The 22,990-nt window shown below is 36.9% G+C and overlaps 2 protein-coding genes across 2 annotated transcripts in view; one reads left to right on the forward strand and one right to left on the reverse strand.

The window, feature by feature from the left end:
• LOC131020541 (uncharacterized) overlaps positions 1-22,990 on the reverse strand; it is a 1,142,091-nt gene that overhangs the window by 303,559 nt on the left and 815,542 nt on the right. The window lies entirely within an intron of this gene.
• On the forward strand, positions 13,669-15,180 carry LOC131006422 (uncharacterized). Its single transcript, XM_057933594.1, has one exon. The coding sequence runs from the start codon at positions 13,669-13,671 to the stop codon at positions 15,178-15,180; it is 1,512 nt and encodes a 503-aa protein (XP_057789577.1).

The following is a 22,990-nucleotide window of genomic DNA, read 5'->3' on the forward strand; positions in this document are numbered from 1 at the left end:
AAGACTAGGCTGACTACTGCACCAGTGATAGATCCGAAACTAGTATCAAGGCTGGTCGAGAAAGTCGATCACATCTAGTAAAGAATCAAAGAAGCAAGATGAGATAGTCCTAGCCAAGACCTAAGTTATGAAGAGAAATTAGTCCAGATACTTGATCGCAAGGTTCAAGTTTTACGAGACAATAATATTGTTCTCGTCAAGAAGTGAAACCATCACAGGATGGAAAAGGCCACAAAAGAGATGAATGAAACGAACGACTAGTATCACAAGTTAGAATACCAGATATGTAATTATGAGGACGGAATTTTTATAAGGAGGGAGGGATGTAATACCCCGCCCATTAATATTAAGTTTAGAATAATTTTTGAACTTAGATTTAAGATGATTCACGCTGGATTGGGAAAAAGAAATTATTTTAATTCCAACAAAAATGATTTACAAAAGCATTATTAAATTTAGTAATTAAATTTATATGCTTTGCATATTTATTTAATTAAGCATTCAAGCATTTTATGAGTGGGCTTTAATTTTATTTGGACCTCAAGCTTTTAAATAAGAGTATGCATAAATGAAAGCCCAACCCATCATTTTCCATCAAAGCCCAACCCACCCCTTTCCTTGATATTTTCCACCACCACCGCCTCACTGTTCTCTCCCTCTTCAATATATATATATCTCTCCTTCGCTGCACTCCGATCTTTCTCTTCTCATTCACTCACTTCTCTCTCGTTTTCTCCCGGACTGAGCTTCAAACACTGAACTCCAAGAACAGCAGCCAACGATTCACCCAGCAAATCCAAGCCAAGGTTTCACCTTTAACTCCCCTGCTTCTTTACTTCACTTTTCGTCCAAGAATTCAAAATGCATGTTCATGTATTCGTGTGTTTACATGTGTTTTAGCTTCATAACTGTTAAATGAATATGGAAAGGTAGAGTCTTGAACTGAGTTGCTGTAAGTCGAGTCTTGATCATGTTGTTTTGTGAAGTTGGCTGTGTGTGAGGGTCGTCGGAGTAGAGGGAGAGAATTTGGGTTGATTGGGGGCTGATGTGGGGATTTGGAGGAAAGGAGCGTGAGGGTAGCGGTCGTGGCTTGCTGCGGTTGCCGGAAAGAGAGGGAGGTGACGGCGCTTCGCCGTTGCCAAGGAGGTGATCGGCGCGAACTGTACTGGTGAGCTGAGAAAGAGAGTCGTGAGGTGTTCAGAGGTTGGAGATGAGAGCAGAGCAGGGAGATGAGAACAGAGTAGAGAGCTGGAAAGGGCAGAGCAGAGCTGGAAAGGGCAGAGCAGAGCTGGAAAGGGCAGAGCAAAGCTGAAAAGCCAGAGCTGACCACCAGAGCTGACCACCAGAGCTGACTGCCAGAGCTGAATGCCAGAGCTGAAATGCCAGAGCTGACTGCCAGAGCTGAAATGCCAGAGCTGACTACCAGAGCTGAAATGCCAGAGCTGAGCAGAGATAGGCGGCAGAGGCGGCAGTAGGCTGCCTTTGTTTTTGTATCTTGGACTTAAGTATGAAATGAGTCATGCATTGCATCATGTTTTAATTGGTTTTATTTATAATTCCAATTACAAAAGAAAGTCGAGTAAGAATATTGTTGGTGTTCTTAACTCAAGAGAAATGTTTTCATTTATTTATTTATTAAATTTTGAAAACCCGGCTAAGTGAATCATAGAATGTTAAGCACTTTACCGTGACTTGAGTTTAGATTTAAGAGACCTATTAAGAATAGATTTCTTGTAGGCTTTGAACGTCAGGAGGATTAGCACTGCTATTCCGATTCAGAGATAAGTTAAACGACAGGCTTTGCCTAAACAGGTGGGCTTACTTTCCAAATTTATAAAGTATGATTGAGTTATTAAGCTCTAAATGTTTCAATGAAATGCAAATTGTTTATTTAATAAAATGCAAACTGTTTATCCAATAAAATGTTTATGTGCACTCTGCTCTGTTTAAGGCTCGCAATTCATGGATCGATCGAGGTTCTCTTATGGCCTAACACGTTATTTGAGAATTGTGTACACTTGTTAGTTGTTTCGGTGGGTTGATCTCAATCGGGCGCTAATTCATGTAAGAGGCGTTATAAGGGTGCTTGGCTGTATGTGTTCCGGAGCATGTATCATGTAAGGCCTGCCTAGCGTCCCGAGGTCAATTCAACTTGTTTGAGTTACGTCCTCAAGGCAAGTGCAATGGGATAAATGGATCCGTCGGTGGCCAAAAGGTCCGGGATCACAGCGAGTAACAGAAAGGGAGTGTGACATGTGCGCACAAATGAAAATTATTTTAACATGTTTAGAAGTTATTTAAAATCTTCTAAGTCATGTCAAGTATGATTGGATAAACTGTTTTTAAGAAATGAATGAAATGTTTATGAAAATGCATGCCCACTGAGTACTTTAGTACTTAGCCCAAAAATACTTTCAAATGTTTTCAGGTTGGCTGGCTGGTGCTGACGGGGCGAAGCTGAGGCTAGGGTTCAATTTCCTATTAAGACTTCCGCTGTAGCACTCAATAATATCTAGTCTTTTGTTTTCCCTAACTTAAGGCTTTCATATTAAATTTCAAATGATATCCCTGATTAAGTTTAGACTCTAAACTCCTAGATTTATGCTAATGAATGTTGGTTGTCAGAAGCATGAAACAAAGCTTGTGATCCAAAGGGGACTAGCCCGACTTGTCTTATTCGGGTTTTAACAAGGTTATTCCTTGTTTATTTCTATGAATTAGTTGTACCTCGATTATATTTATTCATTCAAGAATTGGGGTGTGACAGGAGTACATGTTACAATTGTAGAAATAATTAGAGAGCTTCTTTTATTTTATTTATTTATTTATTTTTATTTTTTTGAAGGGGAGTTTCTTTTATTTAATAGTACAAAATTGGTGAATCTATTAATATATAAAAGAGATACATGTTGAAGAGACCACAATATTTCTCTCTCCTATGTGGCACTCTCACAATTCTTTATTTTACACTCTTTGAATTCTACAAGTATTATGTATTCTCTTTGTTTACTACATTTAATGTTTTAAATTATTATTATTAATTCAATTAATCATTATATATATAATTGTTTTTCTTTCCTTATATATTTAACTGTTACATAAGCAATATTAATGTGCATTTATATAAGACGCATATAAATTTGGAAAATTCATATTCATTATAATAATAATAATAATAATAATAATAATAATAATAATAATAATAATAATAATAATAATAATAATAATAATAATAATAATAATAATGTAATTTTAAATTTTCGCACTATATTTTTTATTTAATATATAATAATAATATTTACATAATATCTAATCATTATTTTTAATGAAGTAATTCATAATACATATAAATATTAAAATACTAATCAATAAAGAAGCATACGATCAATCCAAAAAAAAATATACAAAATATGAAATGTATCGATTATATTTCTATTGTAATAATTGTTAATTACATATCGATTAGTCAAAATGCTTGCTAATGTATCATATCTAGAATCTCACCATTTTAAAAGTTCTCTATTCTCCTTCATTCTCATCGTTTCACAAGTTATATCTCTTATCCCACATTGATTTTTAATTAAACTCCATCTTGATTTTTAATTAAACTCCACCATTTATATATTTGCTTCATCAATTTAATTTGATCAATTAAATTTTAGTTGGCCAAATAGATAGTTATATTTTTATTAAAAAATAATTTAATTTATCTAATATTACTTTGACCAATAATAAAATTTATTCAATAATGTCAGTCCGTATATATTGAAGACTTCTCCTTCATTCTCTATCCTATGTGGCACTCCCACAAGTTAGTATTTTGATCATTCTCAATTCTATATTATATGGCATTTTTACATTTTTTCTTCATCCATCCCACATTGAAATTATCCTAAACTCCATCAATTCATAATCTATATAAAGGCTCAATTTTCATGTAGACATTAGGTCATCTATTTTTCCACATTGATATTATATTTAATCATTGAAAAATATAGATAAAGAAATACTTATAATATGTATTTCAAATAAATAGTTTTCCACATGTTTTTATAACTGCAATAGATCTTAAATTGAACTTGGTAAATGTAAATAAAATGATCGTTATATATATTTTAAATAAATAAGTAATTTAATTTAGTTTGGTCATATAAAATAAAGAAAATGATAGTAAGATATATATTAAATAAATAAGTTCTTCAATTTAATTTGATCATGTATATAATTTGAAATAATCCTCATTTTCACATTAAACTCATAACCTAAATAAAAAGCTTAATTTTCATTCATATTTTAGCTTTTCATCATTCTCACATTAATATTCTATTGAACTTATCACTAAAGATCTAGATAAAGAAATACTTAAATTATGTATTTCAAACACATAGTTTTTCATATTTTTTTTTATATAATTGCAATAGTTTTCCACATTCAATTGAATTTGGCTATATAAAATAAATAAAATGACACTTGAATATATTTTAAATAAATAGGTTATTCAATTTAATTTGTTCATATGAAATAAAGAAAATGATACTAAGATATATATTAAATAAATAAGTTCTTCAAATTAATTTGAAATAAATCCTCATTTCCAAATAATCTCATAATAATCTAGATAAAACACTTAATCTGCATTCATGATTTTTCTTATGTTATTTATATTTTATTAATTCTATAATTCAATATTTAGCTTTACGATACTTTAGCAAATGTAAAATTTATATTAAAACATATTTATAAAAATAAAATGATGTAATTTGAATCTCATATTGATTTTTATGATATTTTTTTATTAAATTTTAGAAAATATAAAATCTATATAAAAACAAATTTGTAAAAATAAAATGAAGAAATTTAAATCTCACCATTGATTTTTATGATAGTTTTTGAGTTAATAACCTACACAGAAGTATATATTTTATGCAATTTTCATTAAAGAAATTTTGAATCCTAAATCATTTTTTTATAAAGTTTTACAAATTAAATTATTGAATCATGTGAATATTAAGATGATGAATTAATAAATTTGATTTTTCTTATGCTATTTATATTTTATTAATTTTATAATTGAATATTTAGTTTTACGATATTTTAGCAAACGTACAATCTATGCAAAATAGATTTATAAAAATAAAATTATGTTATTTGAATTTTGTGACATCTTTTCAGTTCATAACCTAAATAAAGTAGGGTTAAGATGCAGATAGGCCCCTCAAGTGGAGGCCCTTAGAGCGTTTCAGTCCCCTTACTAACTGTGTGTGCAAATTGGCCCCCGAACTAAAAAAAACGGTGCAGATCGGCCCCTCTGACTTAACACCGTTATGGGCCGTTAGTCAAGGGGGCGATCTGCACCGTTTTTTCAGAGTTCAAGGGCTAATCTGCACCTTTTAACTTTTTAATTAATTCATCTCTCTCGCTCAAAATTTGATCGTCGTTGTCGCTGATTCAAGCTCCGGCGAGGCTGGCGGAGGGCGCCGCCCATTTCTTTCTCTCTTGGGCCCTAAACCTCGGAGCTCGCTCGCCTAGCTTTTCTCGATAAGGAGTCGCCTCTTTCTCTCAAATCCGGCGAAATTCGGTGATAAAGGCCGACGATGCCCGTCGCCATCTACACTATCGGCGTGCTGTTGAAGAAGGACGCCTTCAAATCAGAGACCATGGCCAACATGATCTCGATCTCGCTTGGGGTCACGATCACCGCCTACAGCGAGGCGAAGTTCGATTCGTTGGGGGTGATTCTGCAATTGGGGGCGGTGACGTTCGAGGGAGAATTCGAGTTTCCATTTCGATTATGTGATTTTCGGGAGCAATGACGCCGATTTGGAATTCCCGATTTGGGGCTTGGGAACTTGATTTCGTGATTTTCCTCATCTGACGGCGATTGACGCCGGAAAAGTTGGTCGGAGAAGATGAGATGTGAATTTTTTTTAATGAACGGTGTGCAGATTAGCCCCCGAACTCCAAAAAGGGAAAAGGTGAAGATTAGCCCCTGAACTCCAAAAAAACGGTGCAGATCGCCCCCTCTGACTAACGGCCCATAACGGTGTTAAGTCAGAGGGGGCGATCTGCACCATTTTTTTGAGTTCGAGGGCCAATCTGCACACACAGTTAGTAAGAGGACTGAAATGCTCTAAGGGCCTTCACTTGAGGGGCCTATCTGCACCTTAACCCATAAAGTATATATTGTATGCAGTTTTTATATAGCTAATGACAAGATGATTCTCAAAATTCACTTTGATCTTTCAAACTCTACGAGATAATGTTAAAAAGTCAGAGGTGGTCTATCAAGCTTCATACGGGATGTACTCAGTTGGCTCCAAATTAACAAAATGATGCTCATAAGTTATAAGTGGCTTGCCAAACTCCAAAGGAGATGATGCTTATAACTAAATTATGATCCTTTAAGCTTCAAACAAGATAATGTTTAGCATTCATTTGCGGGCTTTTCAAGCTCCAAATGAGTGATGATTAGAACTCAACTCCGATCTATCAAACTATGGACGAGATGATGCTTACAAGTCAATTATAGTCTTTCAAACTCTATACGAAATGATGCTCATAAGTCAGTTATGGTCTTACGAGTATTTTGGCTCCAAACAATATGATGGTCACAAATTAGATGTGGTTTGTCATGTTCCAAACAAAATGATGTTCATAACTTAATTATGGCTTTTGAAACTTTAAATGAGATAATTTTTAGCACTCAACTCCAGTCTTTCAAACTCCAAATCAGTGATGCTTAGAACTCAGCTGTGGTCTATCAAACTATAGACGCGATGATGCTCACAAATCAGTTATGGTCTTTCAAGCTCCACACGAGATAATGCTCACATGTCAGTTATGGTCTTTCAAGCTTCACACGAGATAATGCTCACATGTCAGTTATGGTCTTTCAAGCTCCACACGAGATGATTCTCACAACTCTGTTATGGTCTTACGAGCTCCAAATGAGATGATGCTTACAAGTCAAGTATTATCTTTTCAAGTTGCAGATGAGATGATACTCATAAGCCAAATCTCATATAACAAGCTTCAAATAAGATAATGATTAAAGTTCGACGTACAAAAGTCAAATGTGATATTTCAAGCTATAGACAAGATGATGCTCAAACGTCTTGTAAGGTTCGAATGAGATGATGTTCATATATAAAATGTGATCATAAATTTTGTCTATCAATTTATAAAAATTACACTCCTATAAAATTAGTAAATCTTTCCTATATACTATTAACAAAAAATATGATGTGTCAATCCTTCATTATATTCTATGTCAAATAAAGCTAAATCTTTTTCTTATTACTTTTCTAAAATCTCCAACCCCACATCAACTTTTTATGAAAATTTCATCAAAAATTTTTTTATATAAAAATGCAATCTATTTTAACTTTCAACAAAAAACTAACATATAAGGGTGCGTTTACTTTGATGGATGAATATATCCATGGAAAAAGATGGATAACAAAAATTTATGTATTTAAATGTCTCATTTATTCTCCTACATTTGATTTTACACAAAAGATCAGTTCACTATTTTTCTTTCCTTATTTTCATTTCAAGGATGGATAATATTATCCCTCCATTTTTGGTGTGATAATGTTATCCATCTTTGAAGTGAAAATAAGGAAGAAAAAATGATGCGCTTATCTTTTATGTAAAACGTGGGAAAAGAAATGAGATATTTAAAAGCATAAATTTTTGTTATCCATTCTTTTCCATTGATAAATTTATCCATCAAAGTAAACGTATTCTAACAAGCAAAAATGCTTGAACTGTACCAGCAATTTATTTTGGTCAAATAAAATTAAAATTTAAAAATAATTTATATAAAGATCATTTCATATGCTATAATAAAAAAATAATGTACAATAATAATTATAATATAAAATGATTTCCCGTCGAATTTCGACAGGTTACACACTAGTTAAGTTAGAAATGATACGGTACGAACTAACTAGAGCTCCCTTTAGACATTAGTTAATAGAAATCTGAAGAATACTTCTTACTACTACAGATTTATATATAAAACAAATACGAAAGATGTGACGCCCGGGGACGAAGTGCGGAGTGATCGCCGGTGCAAAGAGGCACGGACAAGGAGTGACTCCAATTAAAACTTCCAAGCGGAGGGGTGCAGAGATGAACTGGAACACACCCGAACGAGAGGGATTCCGAGAATATGTTGGAATGTGACAATATATTCAAGGAGAGCTTAAAGGATTTGATTGTGCTACTCATATAAACAAGATGCATCTTCTTTTTTGGTGCCTATGTGAAAGAAACTCCAAGATTAAGCGTGCTTGGCTTGGAGCAATTTCAGGATGGGTGACCCCCTGGGAAGTTTCTCATGAAGCGTGCGAGTGAGGACAAAACACGCTAGAAAAGACTCGTGTTGGTCTGTGGGGACAGCCGTCAACTCTGGGGTCGGGCTGTTACAAAAGGGATCATAATGATCAAAGCATAATTTATTCGTGTTTTTTTTGTCCCTCGCAACATCACATGCTAACATAACTATTTCGGTTAATCGTTTATAACCATAATCTTGGTTAACCGATAATCGTTTTTCACCTGTTCGGTTCAGTTTTTGGTTATTGAATTCTCTAAAATTCGGTTAATCGGTTTAACCGGTAATCGGTCGATTAAAACCGATTAACCAAATTAATAATTAAAATATTATATTTTATTTAAAAATTAAAATTAAAACAAAGTAATCGAAAATAATTAGTACAAGTTTTTATACAATAATTTTTTGTTCTATGTAAACATAAATGATGAATTGGTAGACTGGATAAGACTTTATTCTTTCTTCCTAAGGGTATAGGTTTGAATCCCTTAAATAGCAATGGATAATGAAATCGCCCATATTCGATTTCGATTAACCGAAAAATCGGATCAATTAAAATCGAACCAGACTGATTATCAACCCTATATCCAATCCGCAATTTCCTGATTTAAAGGTCAGTTTGTTTGGCAGGGATTTTGTCATGATAAAGTAGTCCGATTTCAAAATTATAAATGACTGCATTTGATTGATTTTTTTATTAAACAAGGTAAGTAATAAGAAAGGAAAATAATGCGATTTTCTAACATTGTTATTCCTTGATTTTTATTAAGGGTGCGATTACTTTGATTGTAAAATTTTCATTAGAAAATGATGATAAGAAAAGATAAGAAAATATTACTTTTTTTATTTTTTTAATCATATTAAAGATGAAAAAGTAAGAAATATTTTCACACCACTACCCAAAGATAATATTATCCATTATTGAAAAGAAAATGAGAGAAAATGAGCTGTTCGAGAAAATTCACCATGTCGGGAGAAAATTTTCTATCATAGTAAACATGTGAAAATGGTGAAAAAAATATTAAAATATATATTTTCTCTCATTTCCTATCAAAGTAAACGCACCCTAAGTTTTCTTTGTCCACATTCTCAGGATTTTTATTTATTTGCATATTTTTTTTATTATTTTATTAAAATGCATACTCTAATTTTTTTTAGCGGTGCTTTGTATTATTATTATTATTATTATTATTATTATTATTATTATTATTATTATTATTATTATTATTATTATTATTATTATTATTATTATTATTATTATTATTTATTATTATTATTATTATTATTATTATTATTATTATTATTATTATTATTATTATTTGAAGTTAAGGAAATTTTAATTTAATTTTAGAATAAAAATTCGTGTTGTTTAGTATATATCTTAATAATGTGCACCTGTTGTTACAAGAAAATTGATTAGAAATTTTTTATGCATGTTAATTGTAATACTTTATTTATTTTTATTATTTAAGTATTTTATCAATATAAACGTGTTCGGATATGTATGGACACTAAAATTACTTCTTTTTTTTTTCTTTTTTTTTTCTTTTCTAATATGATTTGAGACGGATACAAAAAAATAAATTAGGGCAAATATGCAGATCCACCCTTGAACTAGACTCCCCTAGAGCTTTGAAGTTTGACCACCCCCTCTCCTAGAGCTTTGAAGTTTGACCACCCTCCCCCCATACTCGACAAAACCTCCCCCATAGTCTCAGAAAAAAGTGCATTTAAACCCATAAGTTAAACGGCTGTTTAACATCGTGTTCTTTAAATTTTTATTTTTATTTTGAAGTGGGCCGGCCCCATCTTAACAAAATGTGCCGATGACGAAGCTGTCATATCCTGGAACCACCATGCCTAGGGTTTCTGAGACAACGGCGAGCTCCCTGTCTCCGGCGAGGATGAAGAGATTTGGAGGAAATTGACATTGGAATTTTGCGCGATCTTCGCTAGCAGAGCGCACATGAGCTTCTCAACTAGGCCGCACGTCTCGGCGTAGTCGAAGAAAGGCTCGCAGCTCTTGAGGCTGGTCACCACGTCCTCCACGACCACTAGAAAATTCCTTATAGGAACTCTTCTGTCTAAGACAAAAGATTGAATAGACCTTCTCGGTCATGCAGATAACAACTGCGCAACAATGCAAGAGCGCAATGTTGGAGACAGTGATAGGGACGACACCGTTGTTGTAGCAGAACCTTGAAACAAGTTCGAATCCTCCGGCGCCGCTGGGGAATTGGGCGATGTCGATGCCGGAGCTCCTGATCTGAGTTCTTCTCTTCTCTTGCTTGATTATCTTCCTCAATTTCCCACAATACTTGGATAGAATCCTCTGCGAGTCGAGCGACAAAGTTTTTCATTGTATATATATATATTCACATAGAAGAAAAAAAATTAAAGAACGCAGTGTTAAACAACCGTTTAACTTATGGGTTTAAATGCACCATTTTTTCGGACTATGTGGGAGATTTTTGCAACAAAGTTGAGTATAGAGGGGTCAAAATTTTAGGGGGGTCTAGTTTAGGGGTGGATCCGCACCTTTGCCCAATAAACTATATAATTCAAAATTTCATAATGTTTAATAAATTACTACCCAACTTATAAGTTATAACCATCTCTAACTGGGTTTGAGGCTATTTACTTTCCAGAATTGATAGAAAATAAGTACCTTTGAGGGACAAAAATCATCTAATTGCATTTACTGACCAATAAGTTAGTTTCACTTCTTTAATCTATGCTAACATTAATATAGGCTATTAAAATTGAAATTGCTTGTGTCCTATAAATGGAATTAAGTTTTGGACTCAATAAGAGCATCCGCAATGGGCTTATTTGATAGTCTACTTGATAGTGGGGGACCACATTGAGTAAGTAGTGTTGCATTGGGGTTATTTGATAGCCTACTTGATTTTTTTAGTTTTTAAAGAGGAGAGAGAGATTTTTAAAGAGGAGAAGAGAATTAAAAAATAAAATAAAAATTAGATCGCTCGTGTATACCCAAAGGCTCGAGTAGGCCTCGAGTAAGGCCCCTCGCAACGCCCTACTCGAGTACAACGCTCTACTCGAGTAAGCGCTCGAGTAGGAGCGTTGCAGATGCTCTAAAGATTTATAGTACGAGTGTATTTTAGAAGACCAATTCATGTGCGACTATTCGTACCACATGGATAACTGCATGAGAGACCTCCTCATTTAATAGACTTTTTTTGAGAGGGACTAATCTAATAATTACAAAATTTTCTGTACACCTGAATGTATCGTATATTCGGGTTGACCTGTACCCAAATCTTGACCCACATGCTAATCCAAATCCGTATTCTGACCTAAATCATGTAAATGACACTGCTTATAATTGACACTATTCAATTATATAAATGACACTGTAATATTTTAAAATGTTATAGTATCATTTTCAATCTTATAGTGTTATTTAAAATATTATAGTGTCGAAAAATTAGAGACCAGGAGGAACCCTAGCGCCGCCTGCATGCTCTCGCTTTCGTTGTCGTCGTGATGGATTCCGGTCACCCGCCTCATGGTGATCACGATCGTTCGGCGTTGAATCTTCCTATCATCTCCTCCAATTACACTCGAGCGTCTCCGGTGAAGCCGCTCCATGCTGATTCTCCGAATGTTGATGCGAGCAACTCGGTAATTCCTAGTGCAAACAACTCGACAAACCCTAGTGCAAGCAACTCGGCAAACCCTAGTGCAAGCAACTCGGCAAACCCTAGTGCCAACAACAAAGTCATGATGGATGGTGCTGTCCCCACCAGTGCTGATGATATTCCATCTTCCGATTCCGGGAAATCCAAAGTGATGAATTACGCTGCGGCAGTTGGACCACGGATAAGGAAGCCGGATCTCCCTGCTCATAGATTTCAGGCCCTTCACACCTCGACCACAGGAGGGGTAGACACCTTGAAGATCCCCTCGGAGTTCCTGCAGCAACGTTTTAAGGAATTCAAGTATGCCCTTATAGGAAGATTGATGCTCCGGAAAGGATCGCAACCTAGATTTACACAGGATATTAAAGCGGAATTACAAAAAATCTGGAATATTCCCCAAAACTGGCAGTTGATTCCGATGGGTAAGGGCTTTTTTACCCTAAACTTTAGTTCGCTGGAAGACAAAAAGGTTGCAAAGGGGAAGCTAAATCTTGATATATCCAATGGCAGTTTGCGTCTGAGAGAATGGGCTCCAAAATTCGATCCTTACAAAGAATGTTCCTCATTGGCTCAGGTTTGGGTGCGCATTTATTATTTGCCTATCGAACTATGGCATCCAGAAGTTATAGCGGCGGCTGGTCGTTATTTGGGAAATCCGATTCGCATTGATGGTGGTTCGGCGAATAGAGAGGTGGGACACTATGCTCGGGTCTTAATTGAGATTGATCTCTCTGTACCCCTCCGCGAATCCTTGATGATTGATGAGGATAATAGTTCCATATATATTGAGTTTAGTTATGAATCGCTGCCAGAGTTTTGCACGCATTGCAAAATTGTTGGTCATTCTCCTGATAAATGCAGGAAACTTAAGCAGAGGGAAGACATGAAGAACAAAAAATCGGTGGGAAATAGGGATAAGGAGGTTGAAGGCTCGATCCAAGAGAAACAGCAGCCTGCGGTGGAAAATAAATGGCAGCAAAAACAGCAGCATGCCGTAACTGAACAGAACTCTTCCGAGGTTACGAATGAGGTTGATACGGTGAAGAAACGTCCTGAGGTTTCTAACAACTCTGAAGATTGTCGTGCTCTCCTTCAGAGCGCTGCGGTGGATTCTCCGGGGCGTTTGGAGAAGTCGGACCTTTCAAACAAAGTTAATACTAGTAATTCTTTCATGGCTCTTACGGATACTGATGATAGTGGACAGGAGACGGGCCCGGACCTGCCGGAAAAGCTCTTGGTTAACACTCTGAAGACGAAGAATGATTGCATCATTAACATTGATTCTGTTCAAGAGGTGCAAAGATCTGATACTCCCAGACCGAACGGAGGTAAGTCTCCGGATCCAGACTTCAAAGAACTCGCTATTGAAAATGCTTTGAAAATTCAAAAGTTGGAGGCCTACATTCAAGAGCAGGAAGTTGTCAAAAGACGTGGGAGGCCCCCGGGATCGGGGCGAGGAGGAAAACCTCTTCACACACCTGCGGCTGATTCGATTAAGAACAGACTTAGAAAATCCTCTGAGCTGGGACATAGTACTCAAAATTTTGTCATTGAGGATCCAGAAAGAGCGAGTGTTCGCACTATGCACAATTTAGCAGCTAAAAGCTGGGCGGCGGAAATGGAGTTGGGGGAAACTCCATCTTCAACTTCCTGATCTTCTCTATGAATGTGCTCGTTTGGAACGTCCGAGGCTTCGCGGACGATTCTAAACAGATTTTGAAGGAGCACTGCCGTTCCTTCAATCCGATTGTTGTCGGTATCATCGAACCCAAGAAGGGTCTTCACAAAGTTTCGAATAATTACTGGCATTCGCTCAATCTCATCCCTCGTCACCAGAATTGCAGGGTTCCTCGTCGGCCTAATCTCTGGTTACTTGCACAGCCGGCGGTGGTTACCAACGTTGTCTTCTCTTCGGAACAGGCTATTGTCTCTGATTGCTCGTGGCAGAATATTAATTTCAGGGTTGCTTTGGTCCATGGCGCTAATGATGCTATTCTTCGGCGGACTCTTTGGTGCGATCTTCTTCGCTTTGTGGATGGTCAAACTATTTTTATTGGCGACTTTAATGCGGTTAAAGGAGCGCACGAGCGTCTTAGCTCGGTGATGCCTTCCCGGACCTCTTGTTTGGATTTTTGCAGGTTTATTGATGATACGAGCTTCTTGGAGCCGAATTCCACAGGGCTTCAATTCTCTTGGTCTGGCCGGCGTTTTCTTCATGAGCACGTTGAGTCGTTGCTAGATAGGGCGCTGATCTCTCCGACCTTTTCCGATCTCTGGAGTTCGATCACCACTCAGGTGCTTCCCAGAACCTCCTCGGATCATTCTCCAATTGTGCTCCGGTGCACCCAACCTATCACTCCTGGGAAGAAGTCGTTTCGGTTTTTAAATATGTGGATTTCCCACCCGGATTTCTTGGATATTGTTGGCGCCTCCTGGAGAGAGAGTATCAATACTCCTTGCCCTATCCTCGCGGTTATGCTGAAGCTTAAGCGCCTTAAGGGTCACCTTCGGACTTGGAATAAAGCGGGGTTTGGTCATGTTGACACGAAGATGGCTGATCTTCAAAGTGATTTACTCAGGATTCAGGATCGTATTTCGCGGGAAGGGTACACGGATGCTTTTTTTGATGAGGAGATTTCGAAACAAGCTGAGATCAGCACGCTGCTTTACAGAAAGAATGTTCACATGCAGCAGCAAAGCCGGAGTACTTGGCTAAAGGATGGGGATCGGAACACTGCGTTTTTTCACAGGATGTTGAAGTATCGCAATTCTGGTTTCATGATCAGTCATCTGCTCATTGGTGGGGTCGCGGTGTATGATCAAACTATTATTGAATCTCACATTGTGGATCACTTTTCAACGTTGTTTTCTCAAGGAGCGGCGGAAGATGTTGATTTGGTTCATCTGGAAGCTAATATTGATATGCAGGTCTCGTTGGAGCAAAATTTCAAGCTGACGGAGATCCCTTCGGATTTGGAAATTTCAAACTCGGTTCTCAATATGGACGCCCATAGTGCCCCTGGCCCTGATGGGTTCTCTGGTATGTTCTATCACACTTGCTGGAGCATTATTAAGGAGGATATTATTAGAGCAGTCTGTTGTTTCTTTCTCAATTCGTATCTGCCGAGCGGGTGCAATGCCAACACTCTTATTTTGATCCCAAAATTGGATTAGGTCACCACGGTTTCGGATCTTAGACCGATTATTCTCTCGAATTTCTTTTTCAAAATTATCTCCAAAATTTTGGCGGATCGTTTAAATAAAGTGGCTTCTGCAACTGTTTCTCCCAATCAATTTGGGTTTATTGGGGGTCGCTCGATTCACGACTGCATCATGTTGGGCTCGGAGGGCTTTAATTGTATGAACTGCACGAACCGTAAGTCTAACATGGCGTGTAAAATTGATATCAAGAAGGCGTTTGACACCATGAGTTGGGACTTTATCCTCAAGATGCTACGTGTGCTGGGTTACCAGGAGATTTTCATTTCTTGGATTGCCATTATCTTCAGCTCGGCAAGAATCTCTATTCTTTATAATGGGCGTCTTAGCGGTTATTTTGCTTTCACTAGAGGGGTCCGTCAAGGGGATCCTCTCTCGCCTATTCTTTTTGGCATCGCGGAGGATTTGCTCAGCCACCTCTTCTTAAATTGTGTGGCTTCGCGTCATTTAATCCCCATGAGTTATAGCAGGAGCATGGACTTTCCGACTCACCTTTTATATGCGGATGACATTTTGGTGTTTTGTCGGGCCTCGGTGCGTAATGCCAAGAAGATTAAGCACATCTTAGAGTATTATTACAGTTTATCGGGCCAAAACTGTAGCCTTGAGAAATCGAGAATTTATTTTGGGCAGGGGGTTTCCACCCCCATGAAGAGAGGTATCAATCGGGTTTTGGGATTTACACAAGGTGGGGATCAAGTGACCTATTTAGGCGCCCCTCTTTTTGTGGGGCGTCCTCGTGTTTCTCACTTTTTGGGGATAAAAGATCATATTGTGCAAAAGTTCTCGCGTTGGGCTGGTCGTAATCTTTCGATGGCGGGTCGGTTGTGTCTGGTTAAATCAGTGATCCAGAGCTCGATCATTCATACTATGATGGTGTTTCGTTGGCCGATCTCGTTGCTCCGTGAGTTAGACAGGAAGTGCAGAAATTTTATCTGGACAGGAAACACGGAGAAGAAGCCCCCGTGTGCGGTCAATTGGGATCGTTGCTGCTCTAGTTTTGAGGAGGGGGGACTTGGTATTCGGTCCTTCGCTTTAATGAACAGGAGTTACCTCATGAAAATGGCTTGGAATGTGATTAAAGGGGGCACTCTGGCTTCTGACCTTCTTAGCTCGAGATATCTCACCTCTCAAGGTTATGCGAAGAGAAATGTGGCAAATTCTTCCATCTGGATTGGGTTAAAACCGGAGGTGATTGACCTCGTTAATAACTCCTACTCGGCCCTGGGGGATGGTCGCTCCACCCTATTTTGGACGGACAACTGGCTTGGGTATAAATTGTGCGATAAGTTGGACATTCCTAATTTTCTGCTTGAGCGGCTCACTTACACGGTTTCTGACTATTTCTTTGAGGGCACTTGGCATTTCTCGGAGAATTTTGTGGTGAATTTTCCTGATGTGGTTTGTGACATTCTTCATCTTCCAATGAGCACTGACCCTGATACTCGCCTCTGGAAGCCTTCGGTCCATGGTAATGTCACCTCGTCTCTTGCCTTGGCACATATTAGTACTTGTTATCCACGGGTGGCTTGGGGGTCGTGGATCTGGGATTCCTCCATCCCGGTGCGCAGATTGTTGGTCTGCTGGCGCCTTATCCATGGGAGATTGCCTACGGTGGATTGCCTGAGACGTCAAGGCTTGGTTGCTCCCAATGTCTGTTCTCTCTGTTGGAATGCGGCTGAGTCTATTGATCACATTTTCTGGCAATGTCAAATGGTGGTTCCCATTTGGCAGATTTTTCTTGAGTGGTTTGGGAAAATTGAGCTTCTTGAGTGCCCGGACATTCACTCTTTCCTTACTTTTGCTTGGAATTCTTCTTTCAGTTCGCTCTTACAGCGGCTCTGGAAAATCGGCGTTATTAGTCTTATTTGGAAGATTTGGATCAGCCGCAACAATGTTATTTTCGATGATCAAGCGTTTAGCACGGTTGCTGTTCTTAAGTTTCTAAAGCTGGTTTTTAAGGAGATGGATGACATTCAGAAGCTCGGCTTTATGGATAATATTTGGAGTGACTATCTTTCTCTCCGCAATCTCGGTGTGAAGTCTAGACCTGCTCCCCCTCCGGATTACATTTCGGTCTATTGGTGGCCTCCTGACATCAACTGGGTCAAGGTGAACACGGACGGTTCTGCTTCGGGCGCGCCGGGCTTAATCTCCGCTGGAGGGGTTTTTAGAAATCATAAAGCGGATGTTTGTGGCTGTTTTCATATCAAGGGTGGCTCGGGATTTGCGTTCGAAGCTGAACTTCTCGGAGTCATCACTGCCATAGCCATCGCTCACAACCGAGGATGGCGTCGCCTCTGGCTGGAGGCGGACTCCTCTTATGTCGTGAATTTGCTACAGAAACGATGCATGGATGTGCCTTGGAGATTTAGGAATTATTGGAAGGATACTCTCATGCGTCTTGAGGATATTGTTTTCACGGTTACACACATATATAGAGAAGGTAATGTTGCTGCGGACATCATGGCTCACTCGTCTCGCCGGGAAGGGTGGTGGTCTAATGAGATTGAGGAAATTAAGGAGGCGGTGCGGTTGGACATGTCGACGCACAGCTATACTCGTCGTATTTGACCTGCGTCTACTGATGTCGTTGGGTTTCTGCTCGATTGCTTGGATGCTTCGGATGGTTGGCTGCTGTTCTCCCTTTTGTCGAACAGTTGGGGGGCTGTTTGTGATGGTTGAGGGAGCAAGGTTGGTGTGCTGTTTTGGGGCGTTTTTTGTGGTTGCTGCTGCTGATTCTCGGGCGTCTCTGCTGGGAAGCTGGACGGATGCTGCTGCGCGGGTTCTCTTTTGGATGTTTAGGGGCGGCGCTGTTCGTGGTCCCGATGGGATGGTCTTTACCGCCCCGTTGAAGTTTTGGTCTTTTGTTTGTGGGGAGTTGTCTTCTTGGGACGCACGGCGACGGCGTATAACCGGTCGTGTCGTTCCTGGTAGGCGACTCTTTGTGAGCTCACGGCGACGGCGTATAACCGGCCGTGTAGCTCGTCTTTGTTTTGCGTGTTGTCTTCTGCTCGTTTGTTGTGCGTTGCCTTCGATGAACACACGGCGACGGCGTATAACCGGCCGTGTCGTTTATAGTAAGGCGTCTCTTTGTGGGCTCACGGCGACGGCGTATAACCGGCCGTGTTGCTCGTTTTGCTTTTGCTTTTTGTTTTCGTTTGGGTCTGTTGTGGGGGGCTTTAGGCGACGGCATCTAACCGGCCTTCTGCCTTCGTGTTTTTGTGGGGTAGGAGCCGGGACTGTTTGGGGATGATGGTTAGGCCGGAGTTCCAGAAACTTTCCCTTCCGCTCCTTACCTTTCGGTTTTTTGTCTGCTAGACGAGTACTCTTTTTCCTATTTACGGTTTTTCCCGCTGGGTTTTCTGTAAATAGGTTTTAATGAGGCTCGGCCCTTAGTCTGCTGTCTGTGCTTTCAAGGGTTTTCTTTAGGTTTTTTCTCTTTATAATAAAATCGCAGTTTATATAAAATATTATAGTGTCATTTACAATCTCATAGTGTCAATTACATGAAGTGTCATTTATATTTCTAAATAGTGTCAATTATACACATTGTCATTTACAATGTTATTGTGTCATTTATACGCAGTGTCATTTGTGTAACAGAATAGTGTCAATTACAGACTGTCATTTGTATAATCGAATAGTGTCATTTACACGATTTGAGTCAGGATGCAAGTTTAGATCAGGATGCGGGTCAAGATCAGTGTACGGGTCGTACACCCGGGTGTACCCAAGACCACCTCTCTAATAATTTATATTTCAAATAACTTCATCTCACTAATTAACTATTTTTAAATATGCTGCTATAAATTATAAAATATTATTTGGATAATCTTATAATTCGGTATGGCGATGAATATTGCTAGATTAAAAGTTCATTAAATTTATTGCTAGATTTAAATGGTATTACATTTATAAATCTATAGCATTAAGTAAAAATGAATGCAACTACTAACATTTAATATTTGACCGTCTCCTGCAGGTTTTGGGCAATTGGCTGTTACTTATACATAAATTTATTTTGCTTATGTTGACATTTTTAACTTACTTGTACCAACCAATTATTGTTAGGTAACTAATATCAAATCCTTATTATGTTCACACTAAGTTCCAATATCCTGAGATAAGACTATTGTTAAATTTTCAAAACTTGGGTTATCTTAACATACGTAAATACTTCAGCAATCAGCATTGCCCAAAAGGTAGAACAATCTTCAAGAAATAATTTAGGTAGAAAATAAGCTTCATATTTAGAATTAAATGAATTTGAGATCTTGAATTAAAAAGAAAAACGAAAAAACAAATTGATCTGATGAAACATAACAAAATCGACAAAACTCGATATGTGATGGGAAATTTTAGAACTTAATTAGGGCTTTGGAGGAAATAAGCGACATATTTTGAACAAAAACATGAAATAAAGAAATTAAAGAAGAGTAATTAGTGGAAGAAATAACTTGTACGTATTCATACTTCGACGTAAAACTACATGTCCAATGATTCAAGAAATTGAATCCCATTTTACAATGTGTTTGTCCGTATACCCGTATCTGAACACATGCTCAACATGCTGCCGCATAGGGTTCCAAATTTTGGGGGCCCATTACATATATATATATATATATATATATAAATTATTTTTGCTTAACAATAAGGTATTTATTTACATAGCTTTGTCTTATAAAAGTTCTTTTCGTCATTTAGATCATATCATTAGTGTTGAATTCTTAGTACCTTATATTTTCTTCTCTTTTTTGATTGAAAACTCTTTTAAATAATTGGCTGAAAAAGTTTATGTTAATATACTATTGTTGTATTGTCAATATAAAAGAAAGGGCAAATTGCATGAAAATACCCCACTTTATACCAAAATCTGGTTTTTTGACAATCTTTTCAATTGTAGCAAAAATTTGAACTACCTTTCAATTTGTTGCAATTGACTTCCGGAGTAATTTTCCGGCCAACTTAATGCTGATGTGGATTCCCGTAAAGTTGATGTGGCACGCCTCGCCGGCTAATCAAACGACAAATTGCATGAAAATACCCCACTTTATACCAAAATCTGGTTTTTTGACTATCTTTTCAATTGTAGCAAAAATTTGAACTACCTTTCAATTTGTTGCAATTGACTTCCGGAGTAATTTTTCGGCCAACTTAATGCTGATGTGGATTCCCGTAAAGTTGATGTGGCATGCCTCGCCGGCTAATCAAACGACAACGTCTCTAATTACCTTAAAAGATGTCGTTTTCCACGATTTTAAGCAAATTACAATTTCTAGTTTTATATATTTGTCGATTAGGGCTTCAAATGTCCTCATTTCTTCTCCCAAATTTTCTCATCTCAGTTGAAATTCTTGTTCCATAAATTTTCTAAAGAAAAAAAAACATATGAATTAAATAAAAGTATATTTTAAAGAGTACAAGATACTTGATGTGGGTGTTTTTGTACATGATGAGAAGTAGCATCTCTCCGGATTAGTCACACTATTTGAAGCCTGCAAGATGCACGGCTCTGGTTCTTCGTATCTGCAGAATTTTGGAGGTAAGGGGAAATTGTATGAGCTCAGTCGTCCCGTTTGAGAAGAAGAATCCATCAGTTCAAAGATTTTTGCTGCAAAAGAGAATTTATGGAACAAGAATTTCAACTGAGATGAGAAAATTTGGGAGAAGAAATGAGGACATTTGAAGCCCTAATCGACAAATATATAAAACTAGAAATTGTAATTTGCTTAAAATCGTGGAAAACGACATCGTTTAAGGTAATTAGAGACGTTGTCGTTTGATTAGCCGGCGAGGCGTGCCACATCAACTTTACGGGAATCCACATCAGCATTAAGTTGGCCGGAAAATTACTCTAGAAGTCAATTGCAACAAATTGAAAGGTAGTTCAAATTTTTGCTACAATTAAAAAGATTGTCAAAAAATCAGATTTTGGTATAAAGTGGGGTATTTTCATGCAATTTGTCGTCCGGCGAGGCATGCCACATCAACTTTACGTGAATCCACATCAGCATTTAGTTGGCCGGAAAATTACTCCGGAAGTCAATTGCAACAAATTGAAAGGTAGTTCAAATTTTTGCTACAATTGAAAAGATTGTCAAAAAACCAAATTTTGGTATAAAGTGAGGTATTTTCATGCAATTTGCCCTAAAAGAAAATTATAAGGGCTCATTTTCTAATTTTTGCTTAGGGTACGAGATACAGGATCGGCCCTGTGCGTATATACATATATATATATAGTTTATTTTCAAGGAAACTCCATTATAAGGTAAACCAAGCTAGCAGCATTTTAATTCTGTGTGAACGAAGTTAGCGAAATATATTACCCTAATTGGTTATTGAATATTGTAATATCATATTTGCATTAATGCTTAATCTATTTTTGACTTCATTATATATTTAATCTATAACAAAATTTTGAAAATAATTTGCATAGAGAATTGTAAAGGAAAATCTCTTTGACAACACAACGCGCGTTTGTTTTTTTCGTGCCATGATAAAATGAACATTACCCTTATTGGCTGTTGAATATGGTAATATCTGGTTTACATTAATGCTTAATCTATTTTTGATTTCATATTATATATACAGCAAAATTTTGAAAGAATTTGTAAAGAAAATTATCTTTGAAACAAAACGCGCGTATGTTTTTATTAATGACCCTTTAATCTAAATGGTAAATACATTGAAATGTTGTTTTGGCATGTGAACATAAATAGTTTTAAGAAAATCAACTATAAAAAAATACAAAATCAACTAGTAATACTCATTTGACGCTTATTTATATACAAAGAGTTATGTGCGCGTGCAGCTCGATTTTTTTTAACAGTTTGATTTTACCGACCAAATTAAAAAAAAAATTACCTGAGTAATTAAAAGAATAATTAAAAAACTAAAAAATTTGTGGTACGTCTAAAATTTGGTGGCAACAACATTTTGTAGGGACAAAGTGATATTAAGTTTCAATGACGTTTTGATGATGCTACTAATTGTCAGATAAAGCACTTAAAAGGCAGGATTTACCGACTAATCATTGAAATTTGGAACTAACTATCAAATCGCAATAAAACATCTACTACTAATTAAAGAAACTAGTGTATAACCCGTCGAAATTCGACGGGACTTTAAATTTTGATTTAAATTATTTATATTATTTTTAATTAATTTAACTTGATGTAATAGAGTTTACGTTATATTAATTTCAACAATATTCTTCAATTAATATAAGTCTTGGTGTTTCGTTCAAAAAAAAATGTTCATTTTTTGCTAGAATAATAAAAATAATCTTTTATATAAATTTTGTACAATTTTTTTATATTGACGGATAAAAATTAATTTAAGATCTCATATGCCATATAAGCATCATCCTATCTCATCTCTATAAGATCAGAGGATTATCAAGAATTCGAAAGACAATATTTAACTTTTGAACGCCAAACTTTTGAGGATTATCTCGTCTGGATCCTGAAACAATATATCTGACTTTTATGCGTCAATCGTTTGAACATCACTATTTAATACTTTAAATATCATAACTTACTTCTAAACATTATTTTCAATAGAAGCTTGAAAGGCCAGGACTGATTTGTGAGATTATACAATCTGAAGCTTATAATGTGAGATTATACAATCTAAAGCTTATAAGATCATAACTAACTTTTAAATATCATCTTGTATGGAGCTTGAAAAACCATAACATGATTATGTGCATCATCTCATTTGGAGTTAAAATACCATAACTAACTTCTAAACATCATCTTCT

The sequence above is a fragment of the Salvia miltiorrhiza genome, chromosome 1, assembly GCF_028751815.1.
Source record: "Salvia miltiorrhiza cultivar Shanhuang (shh) chromosome 1, IMPLAD_Smil_shh, whole genome shotgun sequence".
Lineage (NCBI taxonomy): Eukaryota > Viridiplantae > Streptophyta > Magnoliopsida > Lamiales > Lamiaceae > Salvia > Salvia miltiorrhiza.